Raw genomic sequence first — 26937 nt, 5'->3', positions numbered from 1 at the left:
CCATGCTTAATAACTAAGGCTTTTGCTGCAGTGAAGCTGCTTGAAAAAGCTGTGGTGGCTCTGGTTGGGAAGAAACCAGGCAGGATTCTTTGACCATGGGGCCTTTTCCCCTTTGCTTAGTGTTCTGGCTTCATGCATGTGAGGCTAAAAAGCTGCTTTCCTTAGTATGTTTGTACTAGAGAGTTTGTGTAGCCAGTCTTCTGGGTGGCAGCTCTATTATTCCAGATATTTAATTCCTGAGTAAAATTAATTGAAGCTTTTATTCTTCTGAATAGTTGGATCACGGGTGTCAGTAAGGTCTCAGACTTTGTCCATAAAATATGTTAATCACTAATTAATTAGCAGTCTTAAAGACCATACTTAAAACCCTAATGACTGCTGCTTAAACTTGAGCTTTTGCAGCTGGCCTGAATGTCATCTTTCAGTTGTATTACCCTCAAGGAGAAAACTCAAATGTAAACACTAAAGGTAATGCACATTATTCTTTCCCAGAGTCAGTGGAGCTATAAGTTTGTGGGAACTTTTGTTTTAAGTAGAAAGTATTCATAGTTCATGGAACTTGAAGGAGTTGCTTATGGCAAGAATTTTTTTTAACACATTATAATCACACCTTTTCCCCATTATTAGTACTTAGGGAAACAGCTGCCTTAGTTGCACCCTTTCAGATCCAGTAGAAGGCTACCTGACAGTTGGCTTTTATTTTCCCCTCTCCAAGAGAGCTGCACCTGAACCTGTCAGGAGGAAAAGCTGTATGTATAAATCATTAAGGACTGAAAGGGACACAAATCCAGTGTAACTGGTTTAATACCGCTAATGAGCTGGGGTGGTTTTTGTAGATGACTTAAAGCCAAATATCTTGCCTTGATAATGGTGGGGAAGGAGGGGTGCAGACCATGTGAAAGTGCACTGGAATAAAATCCAGCAATGTATATGGGCAGTAGATTTTTTAGCTTTGTTTTCAAAACAGGTATTTGGTGATATAGGAAGTGGTGCACTGTTGTATTTACAAAGGAGTAGTGTGATAAGGTGATTCTAAGGCTAATTAAACTCTCAGTTTGAGAGACTGAAGGAAGCTCCAAGAGAAATTTGTTGGTACTCGGTCGTCTGTCCTGTCTCTCTGCAAACTCTTCCTGTGATTGCTAGGGAAGAAGAAACTCTTTTTCTCTTCTGCAAAACACTTAATACTATGGGTAGTATGAGTATGCCTACAAGTAGGCAGAGAGGAAGAAATTGTATATAAAAGGTTGTCTTGGTGTAGGATGCAGTTGTGTGGTTCAAAGACTACCTGCCGTGACCTCTCAAACTTCAGGATCTGCAGCAAATATTTGTCCTCACAAGAGTCTGAGATATGTTTGGGAAGAAGGAGGTCTGTCAAGAAGGCTGGAGAGAGGAGGTAGCAGTTCCCCTAGTTATCTGTGGTCACAAGGACTATGGCTGCATTACTGGGAAAGTCTTTATAGTACCTGGAGAGCATGTGCTCTGTGGAAGATTGTGTTTAGGTTGGTTGAGTTGGCATAGGCAATATCTGGAAGATGCTGGACTTTGATAAAGGGTAGGCTTGCTGGGGTCAAGGTGAGATGTAGTAACTCTTGAGGTAGACTTTTGGGGAGGAAGGAGGAGACAGCATGAATTGCTGTTCTGCTTGGGGAGATTATTACAAGCCAGGTTATGATGCATGTTTGTATGGTATGAGGCGGGGCAAGCAGGGGTGAAAAAAGTAGATGGTAAACTTTAACCCCACAGATAAATTCCCTACTCTCATTTGTGGAATTGCTTGATAGTCAAAGCCAACAACATTAAAATCATCTAGTGTTCTCATGAGCAATTATTATAGAAGCAGAAACCGATAACTTTGTTCTGCTTTCCAGTACTGTTTTGTGGTCAGTCTTCTGTAGACCTGGAAGTTCAACTCTTGCATTGGTTAGCACAACGATGTAGTAGCTTCCTGATACAGTTCTGTGTCTTGCAAGGGAGGACTTCTGCTAATGCCTATTTAACTTGTTTGGTTGAGGGTTTTAAACTCTTACTTTAAGCCACTTCTTTCTGTTCTTGACTAGCCTGGATTTGGAACAATCCTTCATTTCCTTTTCTGTAGGTGCAAGGCGTTATTTAAATTCTTACAAGCCAGAAAAATAACTTGTGAAGATTATTGTAGTGTTCAGCGTAATAGTAAGGAAGGTCTGTAAGGGGGTTGCTCTCAGAGAGATTTGGCAAAGTTTAGGAACTGAATATATGACACAGCTCAGATGCTGAGGCAGCTCGCCTGTTAATTCAACCTGGAATGACAGCTGCTCTTAAGTTGGCACCAATATCCCTCTGAACAGAGAGGTCTTGTGCTCTGCTGCTGTTTCTCTGCATACTGAAATGTAAATTGTGAATAATTAACTTTGAGCTGGGGAATCCCAGATCTGTCTATTAAACCATTGAGTAAAAAAACCCCAACAAAACCAAACTAGAAAAAAACCTGCCCCGATCCAGAATACAATCTGAAAAGGTATAGGAATAAGATAGATTCTTTAAAGTGTTGTAGAATCTCTCTCATTAAAAAAAAAATTAAAAATCTCAAAATCAGGAAGTAGTTTTTAATGAGCCTGAGGAAGTCTGAAATTCTGAAGACAGTGAAACTTTCTCACTGTTCTCTTTTTTACCTTATGAGCTTAACAAAGAAACACCAAAATTAGTTACATCTTTTAATAGTTTCTTTAAAAGGTCATGAAGAGCTAAGGTATCTTAACTTACTTTGGTCTTCCTCATTGAACCCTCTATCAATCTTCCTCAGTTTGGCAGGTTTGTCTTTTTATTAATGAAGGTGTTAATCATACTCTAGCATTGCTTCTCTCCCGTGAATAAGTTGCAGATGTCTTAAGGCTGAATCAAAAAATTGGCTAGTCAAAGATTCTAAAAGCTGGTGTTTAGATTTAAGTTATGGTGTCAAAGAACTGACAACCATTTATTCATTCTATATGCATAGGTTTTGCATCTGAAAACTTAACTAGAAAAAGTATATTCAAGTCCAAATTAAATGTATAATTTAAACAAGGATCTCTAGACTGAAGGAGTGTTCAAAATAGAAGCTAGCAAGATGTGAAGAGAGGAAATAGGAGAAATCATGTACTGTGATTTGGCAATTATAATTCAGTCGCACAGTAAAACAGATTCAAATGAAGGGTATAGGTCTTCATTCTCCAACTTCTCCACTTGTGTGAAAGTCACGATGAAAGCACTGGCTGCTATTGCTGTACCATTCCCAGTTTCTTACTTTGCTTGGAATTTGTATTTGAGCTCAGTCTTTGGGTTTGGGGATTAGCTGTCAGTGTACTGGACATGGATGCCTGCAGCAGCAGAAACTTCATCCGGAAGGTACCTTTAATCCTTGTTTGTACTACTTCTGTGTACCCCAAACAGAATCACCTTGTAAGATTGCTTCATATGGCTTCTGATGGGCTGTGCTTCAGCTGGTACTTCTTAATATGATCTGTTTCATATTAACAAGTCCACCTGTGACTTGCTTGGAAGACTCTGAACTTCTTTGTCTCTTTTTGAAAACTAAGTTTCTGTCCCAGTAAATATCTGAATCTTTTGAAAATGTTTCTAGATTTTCTTTTTTCTTGTATGCATTTTCTTTTTCCTTGTACCTATTCTTCCCTACCACACTGAAGGCAAATTAATTTTTCCAAGTCTTATTTTAAAATTCAGCTTAGCCACCAAACTCTGCTGCTCAGAGTTTGTTAAAGTTAGTTATGCTTCTGAGTTGCTCCAGATGCTGACGACTGCTGATTAAGCTGAGACTCTATGGTATTGGGGAAAGAAACCCAGGAAGCTTGAATTCCTTAACTTTGTGGGGTGACTTAATGGGAAACAGCTCTGCAAGAATTAAACCCCATCTCCTTTTTTTTTTCTTCCCCCTCAGATGATGAGTAAAATCTTCATGTGTGGTTTAATTCTTTTCTGTGCACTGAAAGTAGTAGGCTTAAGTATAATCATACCTCTCTACTCAGCACACTATAATTACTCATGTCCTAAAACATTCAGAGCTGCAGACTGAGATGCTGTACCCTCCAGCAGTTTGGAGAGGAGGCAGAAATGACTGAGTGACTTAAGGAGGAGTACTGCAGTAGTGTATAGGAGTAGTGCCTTGTAGCCTCCTTTGCCAGCATTACTGTGGGTAGACTCCTCTGAGGTTTCATTATCTAACATCCACCAATGGAATACACAATTTGTAGCACCCCTCTTCCATAGTGAGCTACATACTGAAATCTAGGACTGAAAGCTTGCAAATTTGATGCGTGTTTCCTTATACTAAGGGCAAATGCTGTCATCTGCAGTAAAACCTCTGAATGGAGTAAACGGTGAGCAAGCCACTTGTGACTTCTAGGCTTTTACAAACTACTGTCTTCTATAATGCATTAATCAGCAGTACAGAATAAAAGATTATTGGCCTATTTGTACAACAAGATCAAGGAGAATTGTTGGAGCTCTGTGAGCTTGAACTGCTGTCATTCAATAGTGTGGCTTTACTACTGTAATACTTTGTCTGCAGAACTGCCTCCTTCAAGGGTAGTATTACTGAGATTATAGAAGTTAATGTTACATTTCAGAAGGTGTTCTGCAAAAAAAACCCCAAAACAAACCAACACCCACAACCAAAACAAAAACCACCCTGACAACAAACATTTTAAAATCAAACTTGGTGAACAGATCACATAATTTTTGTCTTCTGTCTCATTACAGAAAATCAAACCACTGACCTGAAATGGAAGACAACTTGCAGCTTTTGTGCCCATACAAAACACAATTTTAAACACAAGCACTGCAGTTTTCACGGGCTTCTGACTCTGAGCTATAGATTTCTTGTATCTTAAAGGAGACTGTTTAATAGAAGTAAAAAAAACCCCATAAAAATCACTTGCCATGAATTAAAAAAAAAAAAAATTAACTAAATGTCTGAACACTTCTGGTACAGCAGTGTGGGTTTCTGAACACACCAGGTGGTTCTCAATAGCTGATGTGACTCATCAGTCTGTTTAGACAGACCTGTCCTCTGGACTTTTCCTGCCCTGCGGAGGCAGAATCAGTAGTTTCGCAGCAGTCTGAACCTTGGCTTTCTGCTCTTAGCAGCATTAATGCCCTCCATTGTATGGGGTTGTGTTGGGGAGGGAAAGCAAGTCTGTAAAGTAGTGACCCCGCTGCCCAGGTGAACTGAACTCCTGTAGAGTGTTTACGGAAGACTCACATAGTTTAGGTGTGCAAGGATCAGCCAAAGAATAGCCTGTCTGCTTCTAGGGTAGAATATCTGTCATCAGTGAATGGCTTGAATAGTTGGATGAACATTTCTAGTCAAGGAGGAGGAAGAAGAAATATGTGGAAAATCATTAACAATGGTTACTGTCATCTCAGGGAAAGTAAAAGATGAGTATTTTCATTAGTAACACAGATAATGCTTAGTCTAGTAGTTAAACTTTTTAATTTTTAACTTTTTCTACTTAGGTCTTCAAACTTTAAGCCTCAACCCTACAATTAGGTCTGTATTCTGTGCTCTTTGTGTTGCATGAAGTCTTCTTCTGAAGTCTTGCCAGGGCCGTGTCTGGCATCACATGGGGTTTGATCATGCAGTTGCAGTATGCGGTTTCCAACTGTGTCTAAAAAACTAGGTAATAGCTTGTAGAAGGTCATTGCTGGCTGCCTAGCAAGAATCTGTAGGTAATAGGTGATATAGTACATCAAAGATCCTGTCAGTAGATGCGTGACAGAGATGCTAGTGGAAAGCTTACTGCCCTACTGTTTATGATTTAAGTACTTATCTTAATTTCATGTACTCTCCTGTGCAAGTCTACACCTTCCTAATGTACAGGACACAAAGCTATATTTTATTCTTGTTCCCCAAGACAGTCGAATGTCTTATTTCTTCTATGTAAGGTGCAGTTGCTTGCAGAAGACTTACTTTTCAGTATAAACTAATGTCTATCCTTGCCTTCTTTCCTACTGTTGAAGAGGTCTTAATGAATGCCCGAATGCACTCTTCTGCTGTCTAGGTCTGTAGAGACTCTAGGAGGTGTGCTGTAGCTTGCTGATGAAACTCTAACATCTGAGATGACTAGAGTATCTGTTTCTGGTGATACCTCTTTTTGCTCATGTGACTGGGTTCAGTGTGCTTGATGTATTACCTGTAAGTGAAGAATTCAGTAATACTTACTCATCTAACCCAGAGGTAGTGAACTGCCACAATTAACTTGAAAACCCACAAGTAGTAAAGTCATGTGATATTGTGCACCCGAACTTCATCTGGGATGAAGATGGAGAAAGGTTGGGACAAGGCTCAGGACAGAATTGTTGGAAAGCTAGCACTGTTGGACAAAAGAGTCAGACCAGTGTTGCTGTCAAGATGTACTAATATAATCTCAGTTTTTTGGAAGTTTTTTGTTTTGGTTTTTTTTTTTTTAAATGTAGAACATAAGCACTGAACTTGCTGTTTGTCACAACCATGGCCTGAAGCCTGGTGGGCTTGGCCATGCTGCAAACTTTTAAATCTTATTTTTGGCACCTAACACCTTGCTTTTCTCTTTTACAGACTTGATCCAAGCAACTAATGAAACAAACGTGAATATTCCTCAGATGGCTGATACACTTTTTGAGCGAGCAACAAATAGTAGCTGGGTGGTCGTATTCAAAGCCTTAGTTACCACACATCATCTAATGGTTCATGGCAATGAGGTAAGTGTAATCAGCTTTCTCTTGAGACCACATTGGCACGGAGCAGACTCCAAGCCAAAAACATTAGTAGTGCAAAGGCATCTCTTCTGAACCAGTAAGGACCAAAGAACAAAGGGCAAGAATGATTCTTGATGAGGAGCAAACTTCCCTTTAACAACATAGTTGGAGGCATGCTGATTATCTGTCTCTTCAGTTACAAAATTGTAGCATAAGATCAAGCAGCAGCCTGTTCCAGGATGTTGATAATTTATGCACTATCTGAAAACAGAGCTATGCAGGATTAAAGACTACCAGAGACTTTTTGACTAGAGTCAAAGTTGATATTCTGGCACATGTGTACTGCCATCCAAATAGCTGCCCTCTCTGCATGAGCGTTAAAATCTTCCTAGAGCTGTAAATTCAACTTGATAGGTTTTTGGATTGTGTTTTCCTTGCCCTTGCTTTTTATTGACCTGTATAGACTGGTATGTCTGTGTAAAAACAAAAAGCATACTTAAAGAGCTTTAGTATGACTGAAACAATTCCTCCCTGGCTGTATATAAAGTGTTTTCATGCAATGAACTTCTCCACTGTCGCAGAGTAAACTTTTACTCCTCTCCTATTTTTCCATTCCAAGTTTTGGCCAATATTCTGATTTGCTTTCTGTAACTGTTTCAGTCTGTTAGTCCCTGTACTTGACGTGGGGCCTGCCTGCTATTAAAAAAAGCCCTTGGCTTGGCTGAAACTGAGGGCTGCTAGAAAAGTCTCGGACTAGCCTGGATATGCTGCTTTGCAAGCAGATAAATCTTGTGCTTCCTCAAATCTCTTTGAGAATTAACCATTTTTACTGCTCCTTCCACAGTCTGGTTTGTATTTGCACAGAATCTATTTTTATGTATGCAGTAGGATATATAGTAGAGATTCAGGCTAAACATAATTAATCTGAATGGATGAAAAAGGTTTTGAGGAACGTATTGCAGGCTAAGACAAAAATCTGGGTTTTCATGTGTATATGCTGGAGCTAGACTGGTAATCTTCCTGCTAGGAGGTACAAAGCCTTCAGATGCAACCTGTGATAAGAAAATAACTTTGTGTTGCAGAGATTTATTCAGTACCTGGCATCTAGAAACACATTGTTCAATCTCAGCAATTTTCTGGACAAAAGTGGATCTCATGGTAAGCCTACTCATGTCTATAATCTTAACAAGATTCCAAATAAGATACTATTGTTAATTTGCTCCTTCATTCATAAGATGCAAATAATATAAAAATGTGCTACTGAAGCCTTTTTATAAGTACTTAATGAATACAGGAGCTCAAGTCAACGGCTGGACAACTTCAGAACAATGTTTCTCAGTTCCTGCAAAATTTTTACTCAAGAGGTGAAACTGTACAACTCCCTTAAAGTGCTGGTTGAAATCAGGGCCTGGTCAGCTATCTCCTTAACTGTTATGGGAATTAAGGATGAAATAGATAACTTTCCATTTGTTTTTTTAGGTTTTTACTCAGTATTGAATGGTAATTTGGTTGCTTGGAGACACTGCACTTTTTAGGAATTGCCTATATAAATGTTTAATTTGGGGAAGCAAGGGGGAAGGCACCAAAAGAACTAGCTGGTTTTGATTTGCGTAGTGAATTTAGAAGGTCTAGGCAAAAATTAAGTTGTTGTTCTCTCTAAAGGTTATAATGTCTGCTTTTCTACTTTGACTCTGGAATTATTAGTGAATTTTCCTGTTGCTTCCCTTAACAGAGAAAAAGCTTGTTTCATGGTAGCTCTAGTAGAGAAGAGAGGAAACTCATAATTTGGCAGCTGTCAGAGAATATTTGTAGACTGTATGCAGAATGCAGGAATGCTACAGTAACGGGCAAGATCGAAGCAATGCCATGTTACTCCATCTGTTAATGGAGACATGTGACACCAAAAAGACTTGAGCATCTTTTAGAAGTGGTAACACAGGGCAGGAACAAAGGCAAACAAATATTAAAACTGTGTTTGTCTAAGCAAAGCATGCTATGCATGGTCAAAGATACTGGTGTTTGGCAACAATGAATTCTGTTAAATGCATGCTTTTGTGTTCTTTGCCACTTTCCTTAAACATAAATTGCCATTTCGTAGATAATACAATAGTGTGTCATAGATAATGAGGCATCAGAGTCGGTAGTGTTAAGCCTGAGTTGGCAGAGATACTTAATGTTGAGAGATACTAAGGGAAAATACAGTCAATGACTAAGTCAAGGGGTGTGGATTTTAACAAAGGTAGCAAAAAGGGACTTGTACTGAAGAGGAGGATGAGTTGCCTTCTGCACACATTTCTGTAGCTTGGAGGAAGAGACTTTGAAAGAAATGCCTGAAGGATAGACTGTAATACTAACTGTTCAGAAGTCTTACAGGCTTGAAGGTCACTGAAGTTTGAGGCTGCTTGTACAATATCACGTGCCTTGAAGATCTCTGGTATAATGGTTCAAAGAAGGCACTAATCTCTGTGAATGCCATCGTAATTTCTTTGTTCTGGTAAACCTAATCAGGGGAATTTTGAAGGTAGATGTCAGAGTGGAGGGACGTACATATGTAAAATAGTGGGAGTGTTTGAGTTTAAATTGATCTTCATCCTGGAAGTCACATACCAGTTAAGTATAAACTTTTTGTTAAATTGGCATTTTTCCCTATTAATAGAGGGGTAACTAATTTCACATGAAATAATGTTACCACATAGCTGCGTAGGAGCCACTAGCAGGTTTCCCCAGGAACCATGCCACTGGTGCTTTGGATGAATAACAGATTCAACAGCGAAGCGGAGGACAGTGGTAGATTGTTTTGGTGCAGCACTACCACTTTTTGTTCAGAAGCTGGAAGATGTCTTGTGATGCCTGTTCTGTATGTGTGGTTGTCTAGTGCAACAGAGATCATATAACCTTAGGGCCTATTGACTGTGTATTATCATTTACTAAAGAACCTCCAAACAAGCATGAAATTTAAATGTAAAACTTGTAACTGTTTTTGCAGGTTATGACATGTCCACCTTTATAAGGCGTTATAGTAGATACTTGAATGAAAAAGCGTTTTCCTACAGACAAATGGCATTTGACTTTGCAAGAGTGAAGAAAGGGTAAGCAAAGTTTAGATATGTAAACTGATAGGGTTGCCTGATCCGTGAAAATCTTGTTTATGGCATTACGCTTAATTTTAGTGTCTCAAAGAGTTAGTTCTTATGTTTTTTGTTTAGCCACAATGAAACACCAAAATGCTTGCATTTCTTAAGTACTTGTAGTGGGTTAAAAATTGCACAAGAAGGAGAGGAAAGACTGTGGGTAGTAAGGCAAATACTTACAAATAAAGTAAGATGACTTGCAGAACTGGGAGCTTTTAGTGCTAGGCGTTAAATCTGACTCTTATTAAATTGTGCTACAGCGAGACTGTGTTTAGGATTTGGAGAAGGAAATGCTCTGAAATTATATTTAGGATGTTTCATTACTCTCCAGACCCTTTCTATAAGAAAGATGACTGATTACAAAGGAAAACTGAAGTGAACACCTGAAGTTCATAGCAGGCAACATAACAAACAGTTATAGACTGAACAGAATAAGGTTGTAAACTACTGGTTTTATTTCCCACAAGGACTGTGTTTAAAAAAAAGTTAACCCAGCCCAAAGTAGTATGTTGGTATTTATCAGAACAGGTTTTTTTTTGTTTCTGACTCCTCTAACTGGGACTTTAATGGCTCTAGGTTCTCTCTTGAAGCACAGACAACACAGCAAATGGCTTAACACCCACTGAAGGTGCAGCTTAATTGACTGCATGCAAAAGGTGCTCCTGCTAATCATGAGTTGCATACAGGATCATTCTGGCAGTTCTGGTGTATTCTGCAGCTTGGGATTCTGAGCTGTTAATGCAGGCATCGCGGCCAGGCTTTCCTCTCCTGCTTCTCAAACTGTCGTGTACCTGGATGCCGTTCCTGCAGTGGGGAGCAAAGTAGTTATCTCTTGAACCTATCTGGAATATGAATCATTAAGAAGTTTTTGACATGAAGACTAGTAGCTAGTTGGATTGATATTTCAGGCAGGCTTTGATCCAGCAGGTTGCTGTGGTGCTAGTATCTTAAGTTCCTTTTGTCACCTAGTGCCTTCAAACACTTCCCATTAAATAAACATAAGTTTGAGTTGCTGGGAATCCTTCTATTCCTGCCTTACTATGTGTTCCTGGAAAGGCTTTCTATGTGTGTTATTTCTGGGGCTCAAAACAAGGTGCTGCCTCAGTATAGCATAAAATAAGTAAAAATGGTGGTATGTGTTCCCTGAGAGGAGATGCTATACCTGTCAGTGGCCAGAATGGGGCAATACATAATGGTGGTTGTGCAAGCTTGTGATATTCAGAGATCAAAACAGGCATGCATGAAGACTGCTATAAGACTATGGGCAGCAATTAAGGAATGCTACACATCCATGACTGCTGTGTGATCCTGTTGGAGTAATGGTTCCAGACTGATAAGGCAGGCCGAAGTCAGTGGAAGTGCTATGAAGGAGTAATGGAATTAATTAGTACCCAGGAATACTGAGGAGAGAAGCGCTAAACAAAGATGGCCCTGATTTAAATTGTCACTGAACTGGCATGCATATATTGTGGCACTTGATGGGGAAAAAACCCAACCTATAGAGGTTTTTTTTTTCTTCCATGACCAAAGGCAAGTCATTAAAAAGTACTCTTAGCAATGTGTTGTCATTAGTTATTCATAACAAACTTAGAGAACTGGTAGTCTTTGTGCATTAAGTACTTCTGCAACAGTATTTCTTGTCAAGTTATTTAAACTCTCAGCATCTTCTTTCCATACAGAGATCAATCTCTTGCATTCATCACTCTAACACAAAACCCTTCTTCGCCTGCTGTCAGGGAGGGTGGCTGGATGAAGTATTTTCCATGCCAGCTCTTGTGATGATGTGGGAAGCAGGAGAATCGGACAGTGCTCCAGATGTTTGAAATGGGCGATAGCAGCTTTAAGCTTAAATTTAGACAACAAAACAGTTTGGGGAGAGGGGGAACACCATGGCTTCTAATCTGTATTCCCTCTTGCAGAGCTGACGGTGTAATGAGAACAATGGCTCCTGAAAAGCTACTGAAGAGTATGCCAATATTGCAGGAACAAATTGATGCACTACTTGAATTCGATGTATGTATTGAAGCTGACCCAGCATTAACACTGGGTAGTGACTTATAAATGCTGCATTATAATTAAAACATTTCACCTTGTAGGTAATGCTTTACTGATCATCCCATTATGTGGGCAAAAAAAAATGCCCTTTTCGGTATCCCACTGCGGTAGAGTGAGGTGAAGGATGGCCCTTTCCTATATGTGCAAAATGTGCACGTTCTACTTTTTTTTTTTTTCATAGAGAGGGTAGGGGAACAGCATGGGAAATGAGGGCTCTTGAGGAATGCTGACTCGGAGCTGGGAGTTTCGTCTTCTGCACCAGTGAGGGGAAGACATGGACAAAGCAAGGAGACTGAAGAATCTTTTTTTTTCTGTCTCTTTGCAACCAACTTCTTTTTGGGGGGAGAGAAAAAGCCATTAAAATATCACATGTATGTTGTTTGGCTTCCTCAAAACCCTCATCTGGTTTTCAGCTGTAAAGTGGATTGGATAAACCTTAATCCAGACTATTCATAGAAATAAGTGTCTACAATATATTTATAATGTAATAATGTTATGAATGTTGGTGGGATTATTTATCTGCTTTAAGGATAAAAACAGGAGTCAGTTGTTGTAGGAGGTACAGTGTAACATTGCAAAGAGGTCTTTGAAGGAATCCATCTTGAAGTTCTTCTGTTCTTGGTGGGCAGAAGGACACACTCCCAGATGGAAGGCAGGGCCCACTACAGCTTTCAGAAGAAAGCCTTAGAAATACATATCTCGCTAATGTGTTTTCATTACTTAAATGGCATAGGAATTGTGGTAGTGGTCTTGGAAGAGGAGGTATTTTTTAATAAAACAAAGATCTTTTAATAAATAAGCACTTATTTTCTGCCCAAGTTAATGTGAGAACTGAAAGGGTCTTGACATCATTAACCCAACTGTATTACCTAGTAGACCACTGAGGTTTTGTTCAGCTCTGCTGTGAACTGACATCTTTTGTCCAGTTTCATTAAAGCTTTGTTAATAGTATCTCTGCTTTCCACCTCTGTGATAGGTGAAGGATTCAAGACTAAGATGTTTACTGTTGATGGGGATACTCCTCTGCTGTAGTGGATTGTTTTAGAGTGGTGAAGAAAGCAATCCTTGATCCGCTAACTGAAACCTATGTTTGGTTTCTTTGTGTGAAAGCTTGTATTCAGTGCTTGATTCTATAACAGCATCAGATACCTGGTACAAGCTAAGACTTCTGATTGCATTCAGTAAATCTGCTGTAAATAACTGGTATTTTATTTGTAGGTTCATCCAAATGAACTGACAAATGGTGTCATAAATGCTGCATTCATGCTTCTATTTAAAGATCTTATCAAACTTTTTGCTTGCTACAATGATGGGGTTATTAACTTACTAGGTAAGTAACCTGGTGTCTGTATCTCACATACCATGAGCAAGTGAAAAACAAGTTTCAGATCTGCTTCAGTTTTTTTTTTTTTTACTTAGTTTTCATTAAAACTTAATACATTTTTCTTGACTGTTCTATTCTGAAGTGAGAGAAAACTTTAAGCCATGACCTCTTACATTACTGTTCATCTGAGGCTGGATTGTCATATGCCCTTAGAATTGTACAGAAGTCTACTTAAAGGTGCTGAGCATTTCTGTGCCTAAAGAAGTGTACAGTCCTGTGTAAGCTTCCATAATATGCCCTGCAAGGTTAGCAAAGCAACTTTTGCTATTTAATTGAGTTTTTAAGATGCCCAGATTCTTCTGTTGTATATGCTATGTGATAGCCTTATGTGAAGTAATATACTCCCAAATAACATTCCTGATCCCTCTGAAAGCATGACTGCCAAAGCTGGATCCCCTCCAGAACCCTACCTACTGTCAGCCTACAAAGCGTATAGGAGGCTGTGAGCACGTTCTGAAGCTCAGACAGCTTTGCATGATCACCAGCATAACACACCTTAAGCTGTCCCTGCAAAAGGCTTTGTTATAGAGTCTAAAACCAGGAGTTGCCATAAACTGCAGGAAACATAACTGACACTGTAGAAGATGAGCTTCAACTATTAAAACTTGTGAGCACTTCAGCTGGTCTATAAAGTCACCTAAAAACTGAGATTGCTTGGCCAGCGTGACTGACCCAAAACTCTGGCTGCAACTAGAACAGGAAGAAACAGAGAGGTTACAGAGACTGAACAGGCAAAAAGATGCTCCTGAGCTGTAAAGATCAGAATTTTTTTGTATCCATGTTGCAGCGCTTTCTGGTGGTTTCATAAAAGTAAGTCCCAGGTGTTTTGACTGAAACTATAGGCATGGGAAGCCTATGGAGCAGGTACAAATGTGTTGGGCATAACAATTGGATTGAGATTTCTCTGTGTGCTGCTACTTAAAGCGTAAGTTCAGGTTGAAATATGTGCCAGTTGTGCTTGATAACGGACATGAACCAACTTTAGAGAGCTACTCAAGTGGAAAAAGTACTGTTCTTTGGAGTGAAGACAGCTTGGGAGAGGACATATTAATGTATGTTTAAGTATCCTTAATTACTTTGAATTTTAAGTGTGGTAGCTACTTCACCTACTTACTTTTTATCTTTAAAAACCTGGTTTACATCACACACAATGCTACGGCTGGCTGGGGTGCAATTTTCCGATCTATATAATTCTTTAACAGCTCAGCAAGCCCAACTTCTAAATTCTACTAAGGACTAGGAACACCGTTAGATTAGTGTCCAAGTAGAAAAATGTTAATAGAATGCAATATTCTTGAAACGTGATTTTCCAGAAAACTAGAGTTGCTGATGAATGCAGACCTAATGTAAGATATCTTAACTGAAATTTGCCAAATTATTTCTCTAGAGAAATTTTTTGAAATGAAAAAGGGACAATGTAAAGATGCTCTTGAAATCTACAAACGATTTCTTACTCGAATGACCAGAGTATCAGAGTTTCTTAAAGTTGCAGAGGTAAGTGACTTCCAGTCTTCTGGAGTCTGGCACTTAAGTATTTTGTGAATTTTTAAGCACCAATATAAAATATTAATTGCACTTGTTAAGCATCTGACTCACTGTGTATAAATGTGAGGCAGCATAGAAGTTCCTGGATCTGCTTGTTCATCTCTTCCTGAAGTAGTTAAGCTTTGCTTAGGACTTCCACATGTCTCTACTGTGCAGCCAGCCTCAACTTTTCTGGTAACGTAACAGATGACATGACTTCGACCGTATTGATATTTCTTGGAAATGCTGTAATAAATGCATGCTTCTATGACAGGGTTGAACATTAGAGGAAGATATAGCAATTAAGAATAAAAGCATAATGATTTTATAAGTCTGCTTTTTAAGTCTTTGCAGCCAACTACAAGTTAACTGGAATGTGGGATTTTCCTAGTTTTGATCCTTGTTATCGTCCTCTTATGTAGATAATACAAATATTACATGGTTAATTAACTCTTTTGCTGGGGTCTCATTTATGGTAGTTGGCTCCTTGGCACAAGATGCACATTTTCCACATTTCATGCTTCATTATAATGGACAGCAGTAATGAGCTGAACAAAAAGTTTGTTTCTTTGCTAATTTACTTAATGATTTATGAAGGAGCCTGCTAAACTCCCGAATGGCATGTAATGTCTGATATGAGTGTTGAACTTGAGGGAGTGAAGTACTTCAGACACCTATAGGTCAGTTTTGCAGAACAGGGATTATAGTGACTATACTTCAGGATTACTAGGTGCAGTGGAGCTTGTTCTTCTGCAAAAGCAAAACCAACAGGCACTTTGAAGAGCCATAGTGAAGCAACAGGACAACTAATAGAAGATTGCAGACTTTGACCTCATCTTGCTGTATTTGAAATGCTAGGAGAGAAGGGCAGAACAACAAAGTGACTTGAGCTTTAGCATTTTTTTAAGTGATGTCTTCTAGGATTTGCTCACTGGCTGAATTTCAGAGAACTTCATTAGGATAGTCAAGTATTTGGATAGTATGTGTTCAGCAGTTCACTAATGCTGTCCTCTGAGGCAACAGTGTATGACCAGAAAGCCCTGCTTGACTTGCAGTATGGAGTATGAACTTTACCTGGGTGGAATCAACACCCTCCACCCCCCGCTTTTTTAAAATGGATATTTAATTTGTAAACAAAACAAAACAAAAAAACCTGCTGCAGGTTGTTGAAGGTAGCTACTGGAAAGATGGGCATCTGCACTTGCTAACTTTGTAGTCTTTTTTCTAAAGATAAAGTACATTATAGGTTGAAGAGCATACCACAGTTCTAGTCAAAATTAGTGCCTGCTGCAGTAGAATAATGTTACTTATATTTTACCTCTTTTATATTCACAGCAAGTTGGAATTGACAAAGGCGATATCCCCGATCTTACACAGGTAAGCTTTTCTTGTAGACTTTTTGGATCTGTGTAATAACTAAAAGTTCTGTAATTAGGACGCACACCAGGAATGTAAATGTTGGTAGGAAGTCATACCACCTAACACTTCAAAGCTCTCCCAACTTGCAAATAAGAACTGTCCAAAACTATTTTTGAAGACTGATATAACTAAAATAACGCCTTTCACGATGACTTCCAACCTATAGTTGAAGGGTAGACTGTTTTTCTCTTTCCTTGCTAAAGGACAGATTTTCACAGCTCGTAGCTCAAGTTCATTTTTGACGGCAGACTGCATAGAGATTGTGGTGTGAATAATCTTCATAATCTCTCCCTGACACAGTCTTGGTCCTGAGACTAAATTCAGAGCAGCACTAGCACTACTGTCTTGGTGTAGGAACGTGAAGTTTAAATGCAGAAGTTGTGATTTGATTGCTGAACTTCTCTGTCGGTATGCATCAAAACTTTTAGTGTCTGTCGGTATGCATCAAAACTTTTAACATCAAAATTCACTTATGCTGTAGCTGCTTAAATTCTATTGTGCTGGTCCATTTTCAATATGATTTGCAAATTGGCCTGCGTGCCTGGTTTTGTGTTTTAATGTGAAAAGGATATTTACTTGGAGGAAGAGAACCATGCTGAAGAGTTCACTTGTGGCACTTTTGATGCCAGTAAAATTGGAACAGAAGAGCAGCCCAAACTGCTTAACAGTTGTAAATCCTAAGTGTTCATAACCTATGAATGTGTAGTTTTTGAAACCCCCTTGGTTTAAATCAGCATCAGAATAGTGGTTCTCTTGGTTAAAAAGGCAGTTAAAAATTCTGAAAGCGAGACATGATGTGAAGGCGGAGAGTTTTAATCTTTATGGGTTTCAGATGCTACAGGGCTATGAAGTCTGGCCACTCTTTCAAGCAGAGCAAAGCTTAGACTTCTAGCAGCGTGTGGAATACCAAACCCAATTCTGAAATAGCTGAAGTAGGATGTTCACCTAACTCTGCACTTCAGGGGCTCTTTTTTAGCAAAGTCCAGTCAGTCATGAATTAAGTCCTTGAACCAGAAGGACTCACCTTAAGCTCAGTTAATGAAATATACTTTATAAATTTCTGTAGCACTTTTATCTGCTTCTGCTGGTGTTGTGTCAGCCTAGGGGAAAGGCTGCCTGCTGGGACTGTGCAAGCCCTGTTCTGCATCATCAGTCAGTGCTGCACTTGCTCAGCAGCACCTTAGTTACTGCTTAGGGTCCCTTTCACATCATGAACCAATGCTTTAAAATAGAATAGAATAGTTCCTCTGGAAGGAAGGGATCTACAACGATCCAACTGCCTGACCACTTCAGTGGTCTTCTCAAGTAGTCCCTCATAGCTGTATTCTCCCAAAGGCTGCTTGGGACTCACTTGCCAAGGCTAATTTGCAACATGCTGTAGATTGTGTATAAGACCTAGGCAGTGTATTTAAGTGAGAAATAAATAAAAGGTGAATAATAAAACTGAATTTCAGCTAATAAGTAATATATAAGTGTATATAATATCAATGGTATACCTAAATTCATAAAGCAAGCCATGGCAATAGTCAGTAGTATTCCACAAGAAGTTGGTTGTGTTGACACTTGATGTGCATACATACTCTGTAAATCCAAACAAGTGGTCACAGTACTGAAATACAAATTGATAGCTCTCATCTTTGGACTTTCTAGTTTGGCTGCAAGGTTTTGGAGGCTGAGGAGGCATCTTGGCAGCTAAAGAGCTTGGCTTATTTTTATTTATTAGCAATTCTTAAAGTATGGCAGTTTCACCCCAAATAGCTAGTGGGGAACTAATATCTAAGGTTCCACCACGATGCTGACTGATAGACTGGTCTAATTTTGAAGTAGTATCTAGAGGAAATTAAGCAATGTTTAGCGTTGCAAGTTGGATACCAGACAATATTTAATTTCCAAATTGTTGCAGCTTCCTCTGAATTTTCCTCCAAATTTTCTGAAGCTTCCTCTATGGATTGTGTTTGATAGATGAGTTTCGTATTATCTTGTTGGCTTTAAGAAACCTGTGAATACTATATTGGAAAGCTATTTAAAGTGTGTAGAGGTAACGGGTAATGGGATTTTTTTTTTTTTGAAACATAGCTTTCTGCTTACATGTTTAAGCAGGCACAACTTGTATCTTATGCTATAACCTTTTTGAATACGTAGAAGTCTGAATTTTTTTTTTAGCAAATGAGAGCCTTTGCTAATTTTTTTTTCTTGCTGCTGGAGAATTCTTGTAACTAAGTCACTTGTGTTTAACCAAATTCTTTCTTGTGCTCAAATTAGTTGAAAATGGATAAATATGCCTATAAAAGCAGCAATGGTTAAGATGTTTCTGCATTGTGTATGTACGTGGGACATAGTTAAACTCTGCCATCATTTAAGGATTTTTTGAGCATTTTAAGTTTCTGCATGTGTTAAGTTACCTTACTGCTCAGCTTGAATGCCAAAATTAATATGCAGACACTAAAAGTACATTTAGCTGTGCATTGGTACTAGCAGGTCCTAAGCATCCTGAAACATCTGATTTAGCCAGCCAGCTGGTTTTCAGCATACTGTACACGGGAGCAGCGGATAGTCTGTTTTCAAGCATCACAAACTGACTTTTTTGATGCATATGTGTACCCTGAAATTAAAGACATTATTTATGAAAAACACCATAGGTATTGCTGTCAGGAATTGTGGTTGATCTGAAAGAGGCTGATAAAGAGAATTCCCTGTTTAAAGACTGTACCATTGATGAACCGGTAACCCTGATGAAATACTTGACTGTTATATGCTACTGTATCTCTCAAGGGTTTCCTTCTTGCTTGTTGATCTTGTAGGAGTCTACTTGTCTGAACTCTATACTGGAGTAGCTAAGCACACTGTCGCTTGCATTTACAACTACTTTTCCTATCTACCATTGTAACAGCAAGTGCATGCCTGGGAGTATCGCCTGACCACAAAAAGATTGCTTAAAATAAAACCTAAGATCAGGGAGGCTGGAAAAAGCTTAGTTTTTGTAGATGTCTAAAATAGTAATCTTTCTGAATTTCGAGTTAGCTGCTGGGCTCAGTAACTTGTGCCTGGCTAGCATTTTGAGAAGAAACAGCTATAAGGCTTTGTGATGTTGGGAGTCTTGAATCAAAGGTAGCTGCTTTTGGGGGCATTGGAAAGGACTTTTACTTAGTATTTGCAGTCTAAACAAAACAATCTAACCCTCTGGTCATGAAAGAGGGGTTGGAGGTCTGACTACAAGCAAGACTGAAGGGATGACCTTGAACCTATTACTCTTAAAATTAACCCTGTGGATGCCTGTGCTGTTGTCAATGTTTAACACTGACTCAAAGCATGATCAGCAGCCCGACCTGGATTTAGGTTTCCGGCACTGTTTAGTAGAGGTAAATGTTTTCTCTCTGAAAATTTGGACACTGTATTATCTTTCAAAAGCTGTCTTTGCCTGAATACTTCTAGCATGGAAATCCACTATCTTCACAGGGGTGTAAATAAAATAACAGCTTGAGCATGCACATGGTGGACTTCAGGGAAGGTGGTGCTGGATTTTGAAGTATCATTAGGTCAATGTATTGTGTTTAGAAGTGTATCTTTCTCTTTGCTTTCAAGGCTCCTAGCAGTCTCATGGAGACCCTTGAGCAACATCTAAACTCACTGGAAGGAAAAAAACCTGGCAACAAGTAGGTATATTTGTTGTACCATGTGTCAAGGCATAACAGTAACAATGTGAGACTAGCTGATGTTTAGGTTTGCATCCCCCAACCTCCTTTTGTCACTTAGCTGGAAAATAAGCTGTAGTAAGACTAGGCTTTTCCTTTCCCTTACAAAGGCACCTTAGTGGTAACTTTTTTTTCTTACTGAGGGGTGGGGGGAAATGACACACCAAACAACTAGACACTTTCCAAAATGAAGTAAAATTAACTATGGAAAACTCCTAGAAGGAACTGTTTTTCCCTGCTGCTAAGGCTTTTATCATCAAAATTGATTTGTTTTCTAATGGCTTTGCATCTTCTTACTAGATACTTGTCATGGCTAAGTCTAGGAGGGATTAAGCTAAACCTGTGTTTTCTCTTTTACTGTTGCTTTCCTTGCAATTTAGCGAAGGGTAAGTACATATTTTTACATATCACTTGCATGCAGACATGGTTATGTTTTTTTTTAAGATGGCTTGAACGATTTGTAATAGATATCTTCTTGAAATTGTATCTAAACTGTTGCTTGCTTTTGTATATAGTCATTCAATTATTTTTAGTCATTTCTGTCTTAGCTCCAGATCTTCTAATCAGTTCTACAGCTCCTAGGACTTACCCAATTCAAGTAACCTGTAGGATGCATGGTAGTTCAATACTGGTGCAATTTTAACTTCAACTCCTCCTTTCATCTCTTAGATCAAAGCAGCTCTAAAAAATATGTAGCAGTATTTTCATACCTCATAATAATGAAAGTCAACAAATAAGCTGACGTACATTTTAATTTACGATTAAGGCTCTGTTCGGTTAGTGTTAATGTGATTTTCTTGCATGTGGGAGAACTTTCAGCTTGGATTTTCCAACTAACTGTTCCCATACTTTTAAATATCACTATTTTAGAGTAACTCTGACTTTCTGTAAAAGAACAGTAGACTTTGAAAATTTGCTGCCACATCCTCAAAAGACTTATGTTAGATAACTGTTTCCATATTGGTCTTATTCTGCTGCTCTTGCATGATTTTATAATATGGCAATGTCTTACCCCAATAACTCTTTCCTACTGGCTCTTGTAGGCCCTAATGCAAGACACTTGCATGCATCTCTGCCTTTCCTCCATTTAGTAGACCTTATTTAAAAGGCAGAATAAACCTGTGATACCAATTAGCTTAAAAGATTCATGTAAGCTTTGAAGTAACAATTTGCATTCCTTGTCTAAAGTGACACATGAAAGTTTGAGAAATGGGGAGGGCATGCAATTGTAGAGATCTTCAGAAAGCTGTCATGCTTAGCTTTTGGTCTTTTTGCATGAGTTTTGATGACTAGAAACATAGTTTCCAAAAGTGTACTTATCTGAACACCACCACCCCCCCCCCCCCTTTTTTTTTCTAGATCTGGGGCTCCTTCTCCTCTGAGCAAGGTAAATACTGTCAATTGCTGTACCAGTTAGTTCTTGTTCAGGTGGTATGCTTTAGAACATCTTAAGGGCATATGGGGTTAAATTTCCATCTCCTAATCTGCTTTTTAGACTTCGCCACTGAGGCCCTGCCTAAGTGACAAAGTTGCATCTTTAAATGGCCTTGTAAATAATGGCCCCATAAAAGCAATTTGCTGAGCTGAAGGGCCATAGTATTTATACCAGTGCGGGACTTGATAGTCATGCTTTGTGAAAACATAAGATACCCATAGCTTTGTCTCAACTTTTTTTAATCCTCATGTCAGTGAGAAACTTGCTCCGTACTGTTTGTCCTCCAAATTCTTCACTCCATTTACAGCTTTTTAGGAGGAAGTGCTGACTCTCTTAAAACCACATTTATGTGAAAAGCCAAGAAAACTTTCATCTGATATACCTAATTTCAGAACTGACCTTTATTAGTGAGACCTTAATCTAAAGCAAGAGATGCCTGTGAAAACATCTTGGTTTGAGTGTCAGCTAAACTAACAAGCTTTATGGTGTTAGTAATAGTAGTTCCTGATATCCCTGATGCATTGCCATGTGCCATAGTTCTGTGTCTAATAATGGGTGTTGTGCAGGAAAAACTCAGTGAAAACTTCTGAATCTGAGGGAGACAGTTCAATGGTTGATTCTGGTGAAAGCTCTTAAGTTTCTTTCCAAAGAGCACACTTTTAAAAAACAAACAAACAAACCTCTTATCCAATATGGTAGCAGTTGGTGAGAACTACATTACGGCTCAAAGTGTTCTTACAATGTTAAGTAACGCCCCCTTCCCTGGTTCACGTGAAGAATTTGGACCAGTTTAGTCTCAAACCTTAGTAACGGCTTGAGGAGAGTCTAGAAAGCTTATGTCCATCTCCTGCTAGAGTTGTGATGATGGGATGGCAGTAGCAGAACTCAGAAGAAAATCACTTCAAATTTGCCATTCTTTTTCTTTCTTGGAAGTGGTCAGAATGGCAAACAGTACTAAACACAAGACTTGTTTCATAGGAAAAGGATCTCTCTAGCGTGTGAGATGCTGTAACAAAGCCTGTGGTATCTTTTAGAATTAAACTGACACTCTTCAAGGTAACTTGAGTCTTCAAGTGCACAGAAGAGTTGCAATATACTCTTCTGGGTGTCTGTCCTTGCCATACTTAAGGTAGCTTTATCCAGAATTGGAGGAGCTAATGAAGCAAAATCATAGGCTGAGCTGTCTTTTATATCCTAAGTTCCTAAGGACTTAACCATTAGCACTGTTGATGGGTCTTTAAACTCTGTTCAGTCTGAAGGTTTACATACACACTTTTAAATTAGTTTCTAACCATTTCTCTTCTCCCACCATTTCTATGGTTAGAGTACTAAGGTGCTGTTGTAGACAGACAGATATTTCATTCCGTGGACAAAATGAAGGGTCTGACAGATGTGGAAACAAACCCACAAAAGTACTTTGTTCCTCCCATCTTCAGGATGGTCTTAAAACTGAGAGGAGGGAGTTTGCTGGGGAGCAAACTGTTTTCCTGGAACTTGCTGAGAATCCTTTGACACGTAGGAACTGTTAGTTACCCTAATGGGGATTTTAAAAGGCAGGTAAGGCAACTCCAGATCACAAGTCTCTGAGTTAGTTGCCTAGATGTTGGGTAAATCTTGAACCCAAGGGACTAAAGCTCGTATGAGAAGGGCTGCTGGTGTCTGCAGGTGCTCTAAATGTATGTGATAGGCATTTCCTCTTGAGCCAGGCATGGCTAGGTGGAGTCACCTTGGAGTTTCTCCCGCTCCACTACCCTCTGAAAACTTAGCTCAGTCTTCCTCAAATTCTTTCAAAGGGGGGAACAGCTCACAATAAGATGACCTGATGTCAAAATTGGATTTTTAAAGTATGTGAATATGTGCATGAGTTGTTTGTGGAGAAATGCTGGTATATTTAATGTATATTTAAAATATTTCTCCAGTCTTCTCCAGCCACGACTGTTACATCTCCTAGTTCTACTCCAGCAAAAACTATTGATACATCTCCTCCAGTTGATCTTTTTGCAACTTCATCTGCAGCTGCTCCAGTCAGGTAAGTTAAAAAAGCATATTTGAGTTACTGAGCTTGATGTAGATGCCAAAGTCACGCTTGTAACAGGAGGCTCGCCTGCAAGATTTTGCTTACTTTACAGGTAGTGTACGTCAGTATTGAATGGGCTACATTATTCTACTAGTATAGATCACAAATGAGCTCTAACAAAAAAAAAAAATTGTGGCTGCTCTGATTTGCTTTCAGTGTAGTAGTGATGTAGTATCGTTCCCAACATAAACTTTTAATTGAATAGACTGAAATAATGTGCAAATCCAAAGTAGTCTTTGCTGACCTTCAGTATTCTGTTTCTAAAACTGCTGAATTAAGATTCCTTTTTCTTGCTGTTCAAATCGGTTAATGAAGCACAAAAATAATGAACTTTTGGAGGGTAAAATAAACAAATATATGACAATGAGAAAATCTGAACCTTGCTTTCAAGTCAAAATCAGAACAAACCGCTGTTGCTCATTGTAATGAGCAGAAATGTAAGAACTCTAGACATGTGAAAGCTCTAAGTTTGAACCAAAAGTCTGAAGACGTGACTAACTTCAGCTAAATGTCAGGTGAAATACTTCACTGAATAAAGAGCTTCTGTTGTCTATTATTTAAATGTTCTAAATGAACAAGACTGTGTTTCCTAAGCGAATATCTGGCTGGCTTAAGCCATTGAAGTTTTACTGACTGCATTCTACCTAATGCCTATTTATTGCCTGGAAATGTGGGTTTCTTGCTTTCTGACGTGGCACAATGAAATATTGAAGTAGAATGGAGCTGTTTTCAGTCACCAGCAGTTATTTGCTCTGTTCTTAGGGACCACCTGGGATTTTGGTTTTTGGTTTGGGGTTTTTTTTCGTTTGTTTGTTTTTTTAGGATGGTAAAAGTCTCATAGATCTGTTACAACACCATTATCAAGTAATGAAAGTAAGTTAAGGTCCCATCCTGGGGTGTAATGTATCCTTGGCACTTACTGCAGTAGAGGTGTTTATGGCCACTGCTCTAATCCTCAGGCCTGAAAAAAATGTGTGTCTCAATGGTTTCATCAGTCATCCAAACTAAGGGTAATTCCTACAGTCCAGTCATGTTTTGTTTTTTTTTTAAACTTGATTAAAATGGATGAGTTCCTCCAGTATTTAATCTCTCTCTTCCTTTCCTTGACAGCTCTTCCAAACCATCCAGTGATCTTCTGGATCTTCAGCCAGATTTTGCTGCTACTGGGCAGGCAGCTCCAGCAGCCCCTGCTGGAGCCACTTCATGGGGAGGTAGAGAAACCTCACTGTCAGCATCTCTTCTTGCAGTCTCTGTCTTCTTGCCTGGTTGAACTGAAACCTGGCTCTTTCTCTGCTAGCACAGGATGTTTCCAGCTCACTCCCAGGCTTCTGCTGACCTGACAGTCAGGCATCCCTTTACAGCAAAAGGCTACTCCTTTTTCCAGGGATATGCATAATAGTATAAGCTGCTTATAAGGGCCTGACTGCAAAGCTGGGGGGAGCCAGGATTATGTGACTAAAAGTGAGCAGAAAGGGGATGGCTGAAGGTGAACAGGTAGGGTAGGCACTTTAAAACAGAAGAACTAGAACTGCTCATGTGCTTATTGGCAAGGTAAGGGCAGAAATCAACTCTTCTGTTCATAAAGCAAAGCCCACAGATCAGTATGGGAAGGGTCAAAAATATCTTTTAAAACAAAAATGCATCTAAAGCCAATGGTGGCAAATTAGTTCTGCTGCAAGTGTGATTACCACTGACAACTCTTAGCATATTTTATTAAAATCTTCCTTGTCTGCTTAGAATAATAATATGAAAATAGAAGTAGAGGTCTAACTGCTTTCAAATAGGAATACCTAACCAGCTTTCTGAAATCTGAACTCTGTGGTGAACTGAGCCTGTTGTTCCAGGCAGCACTAGCAGCTGGTCATCTGAAGAGGACCGCAATAAATGTAGGCAATGTTCACTCCTGTCCTGTGAAGACAAGGAATTAGGCCAGTAAACGTGATTTAACTTACATAGTTGTAAACCCACTGTGGTGTAATCTTAAGAGATCTTCACTTGTGTGGCAGCTTAATGAACTCATCAGCCCTCTCATGGCAGCAATGTTACACTGAGTCATGCTGACTCTGCTGTGAATGCTAATACTGGATACTAGTGGCTTCCGCATTCCCTATTCCTGTTCTTAGCTTTAGCTCATTAAAGATGACATTGTGCCTCAGCCACTTCATTATGAGAGGATAGCTATGGCTGTCATGTAGACCATGTTTTACATATTCCTGTTTAATCAGTTGAATTGAATTTTTTTTTCAGAAGCGTCAGTTTTACTAACTGAAATGTAATCTTACCCAGAAAGCAAGACCAAAGAGCCACCTATGCCTGGGACTAATTATTCTGCAATTTTTGATTGCATCCTATTTGTCATTGCCAAGTACTGGAACACAAGCTTTTGAGATGTTTGAAGGAGCTCAGGCCTCTCAGCTAACTTTTTTAAGCAGTTGCTCATTTATGCAGAGTAAATAGCCATTAATATTGTAAAATATTGATTCACATAGCAATTGAAAGCTGATTTATTTGTCTTTTTGCTTTGCTCTTTTGGACAAAGCACCTGTAGTTTGGAACTTGGGTGTTTTTATTCTTCTGAATTACTGAAAACTTTAACATTGACTAGCAATGCACCTAGTCCTCTTAGTCCACAATGGAAAAGGACAGCTAACTTTTTTCCTTTGGCCAGGATTATTGCTAACCTCATCAAGTATACTTCAGTCTTATCTTTCCAAATAGCATTTTGGTAACTTAGGATTTTGGTCTGCTTTATTGCTGGCAGGAGTCCAGGTATGATGACCTGGTACTGCACTGGAATCTTGCTTTTTTGGCTTTTTTTTTCTTTTTTTCTTTTTTAAACTCTTTCAAATAATTGCCAAACACTATGTCAGACATGCATAAATTGAGAACTGGAATGGCTTTGTTGTGAAAATACTGAAATTTCCGTTAATGTTTCATCTGGTAATGAGAAAACCTCTGAGCCTGTGTTAAGGGTTGGGGTTTTTTATTTACTTATTTAAACTAAATCTGCAGGATGAAGCTGGTGGTCATTATAAATTGTATGGTCTCAAGTACTACAGAGCCTTCTAATTAGTGCAGGTGAGGCCACATCTGGAATACTACATCCAGTTCTGAGCTCTCTTGTTTAAGGGAGAAGAAGTTGGCAGAGGGCTACCAGGACTCCAGGGATCTAGAGCACATCTCTGCGGAGAGAGATTGAGGGAGCTGGGCCTCTATCATCTGGCAAAGAGGAGGCTAAAGGGAACTCTTAATAGTGGCCTGCAATTACTTGAAGGGGAGTTACAGAGCAGAGCCAAAATTTTATTGCAAATGACAGTTGATTATAATGAAGGGTAATGACAATGGATTGCAGCTTCAGAGGTTGATTGGACACGAGGAAAAAATTATTTCACTTGGAGGGCAGGGCAGTACTGGAGCAGATCTCCAATGCGAGCTAGTGGACTCTCCATTCCTGGAGATTTTTTCAAGACATGACTAGACAAAGCCATGACTGCCCTGATCTGGCGTTGGGC

The 26937-nt window shown here is 39.1% G+C and overlaps 1 protein-coding gene across 3 annotated transcripts in view; it reads left to right on the top strand.

The window, feature by feature from the left end:
* SNAP91 (synaptosome associated protein 91) overlaps nt 1-26937 on the top strand; it is a 71765-nt gene that overhangs the window by 13924 nt on the left and 30904 nt on the right. For all 3 annotated transcript variants that reach the window (XR_012041384.1, XM_072855386.1, XM_072855388.1), the window contains exons 3-14: nt 6569-6711; nt 7791-7866; nt 9695-9797; nt 11759-11852; nt 13113-13224; nt 14666-14772; nt 16138-16179; nt 18861-18944; nt 19804-19874; nt 21273-21300; nt 23268-23377; nt 24536-24636. Coding sequence is in view for 2 of the 3 variants with exons in the window: in XM_072855386.1 (XP_072711487.1) it covers nt 6569-6711; nt 7791-7866; nt 9695-9797; nt 11759-11852; nt 13113-13224; nt 14666-14772; nt 16138-16179; nt 18861-18944; nt 19804-19874; nt 21273-21300; nt 23268-23377; nt 24536-24636 (1071 nt within the window). In the remaining variant the exon portion in view is untranslated. The remainder of the gene's footprint in view (nt 1-6568; nt 6712-7790; nt 7867-9694; nt 9798-11758; nt 11853-13112; nt 13225-14665; nt 14773-16137; nt 16180-18860; nt 18945-19803; nt 19875-21272; nt 21301-23267; nt 23378-24535; nt 24637-26937) is intronic.

Source organism: Ciconia boyciana, chromosome 3 (genome assembly GCF_034638445.1).
Source record: "Ciconia boyciana chromosome 3, ASM3463844v1, whole genome shotgun sequence".
Lineage (NCBI taxonomy): Eukaryota > Metazoa > Chordata > Aves > Ciconiiformes > Ciconiidae > Ciconia > Ciconia boyciana.
Note: the sequence above shows the minus strand (reverse complement) of the source record. Positions and strands in the feature narration are given on the sequence as shown.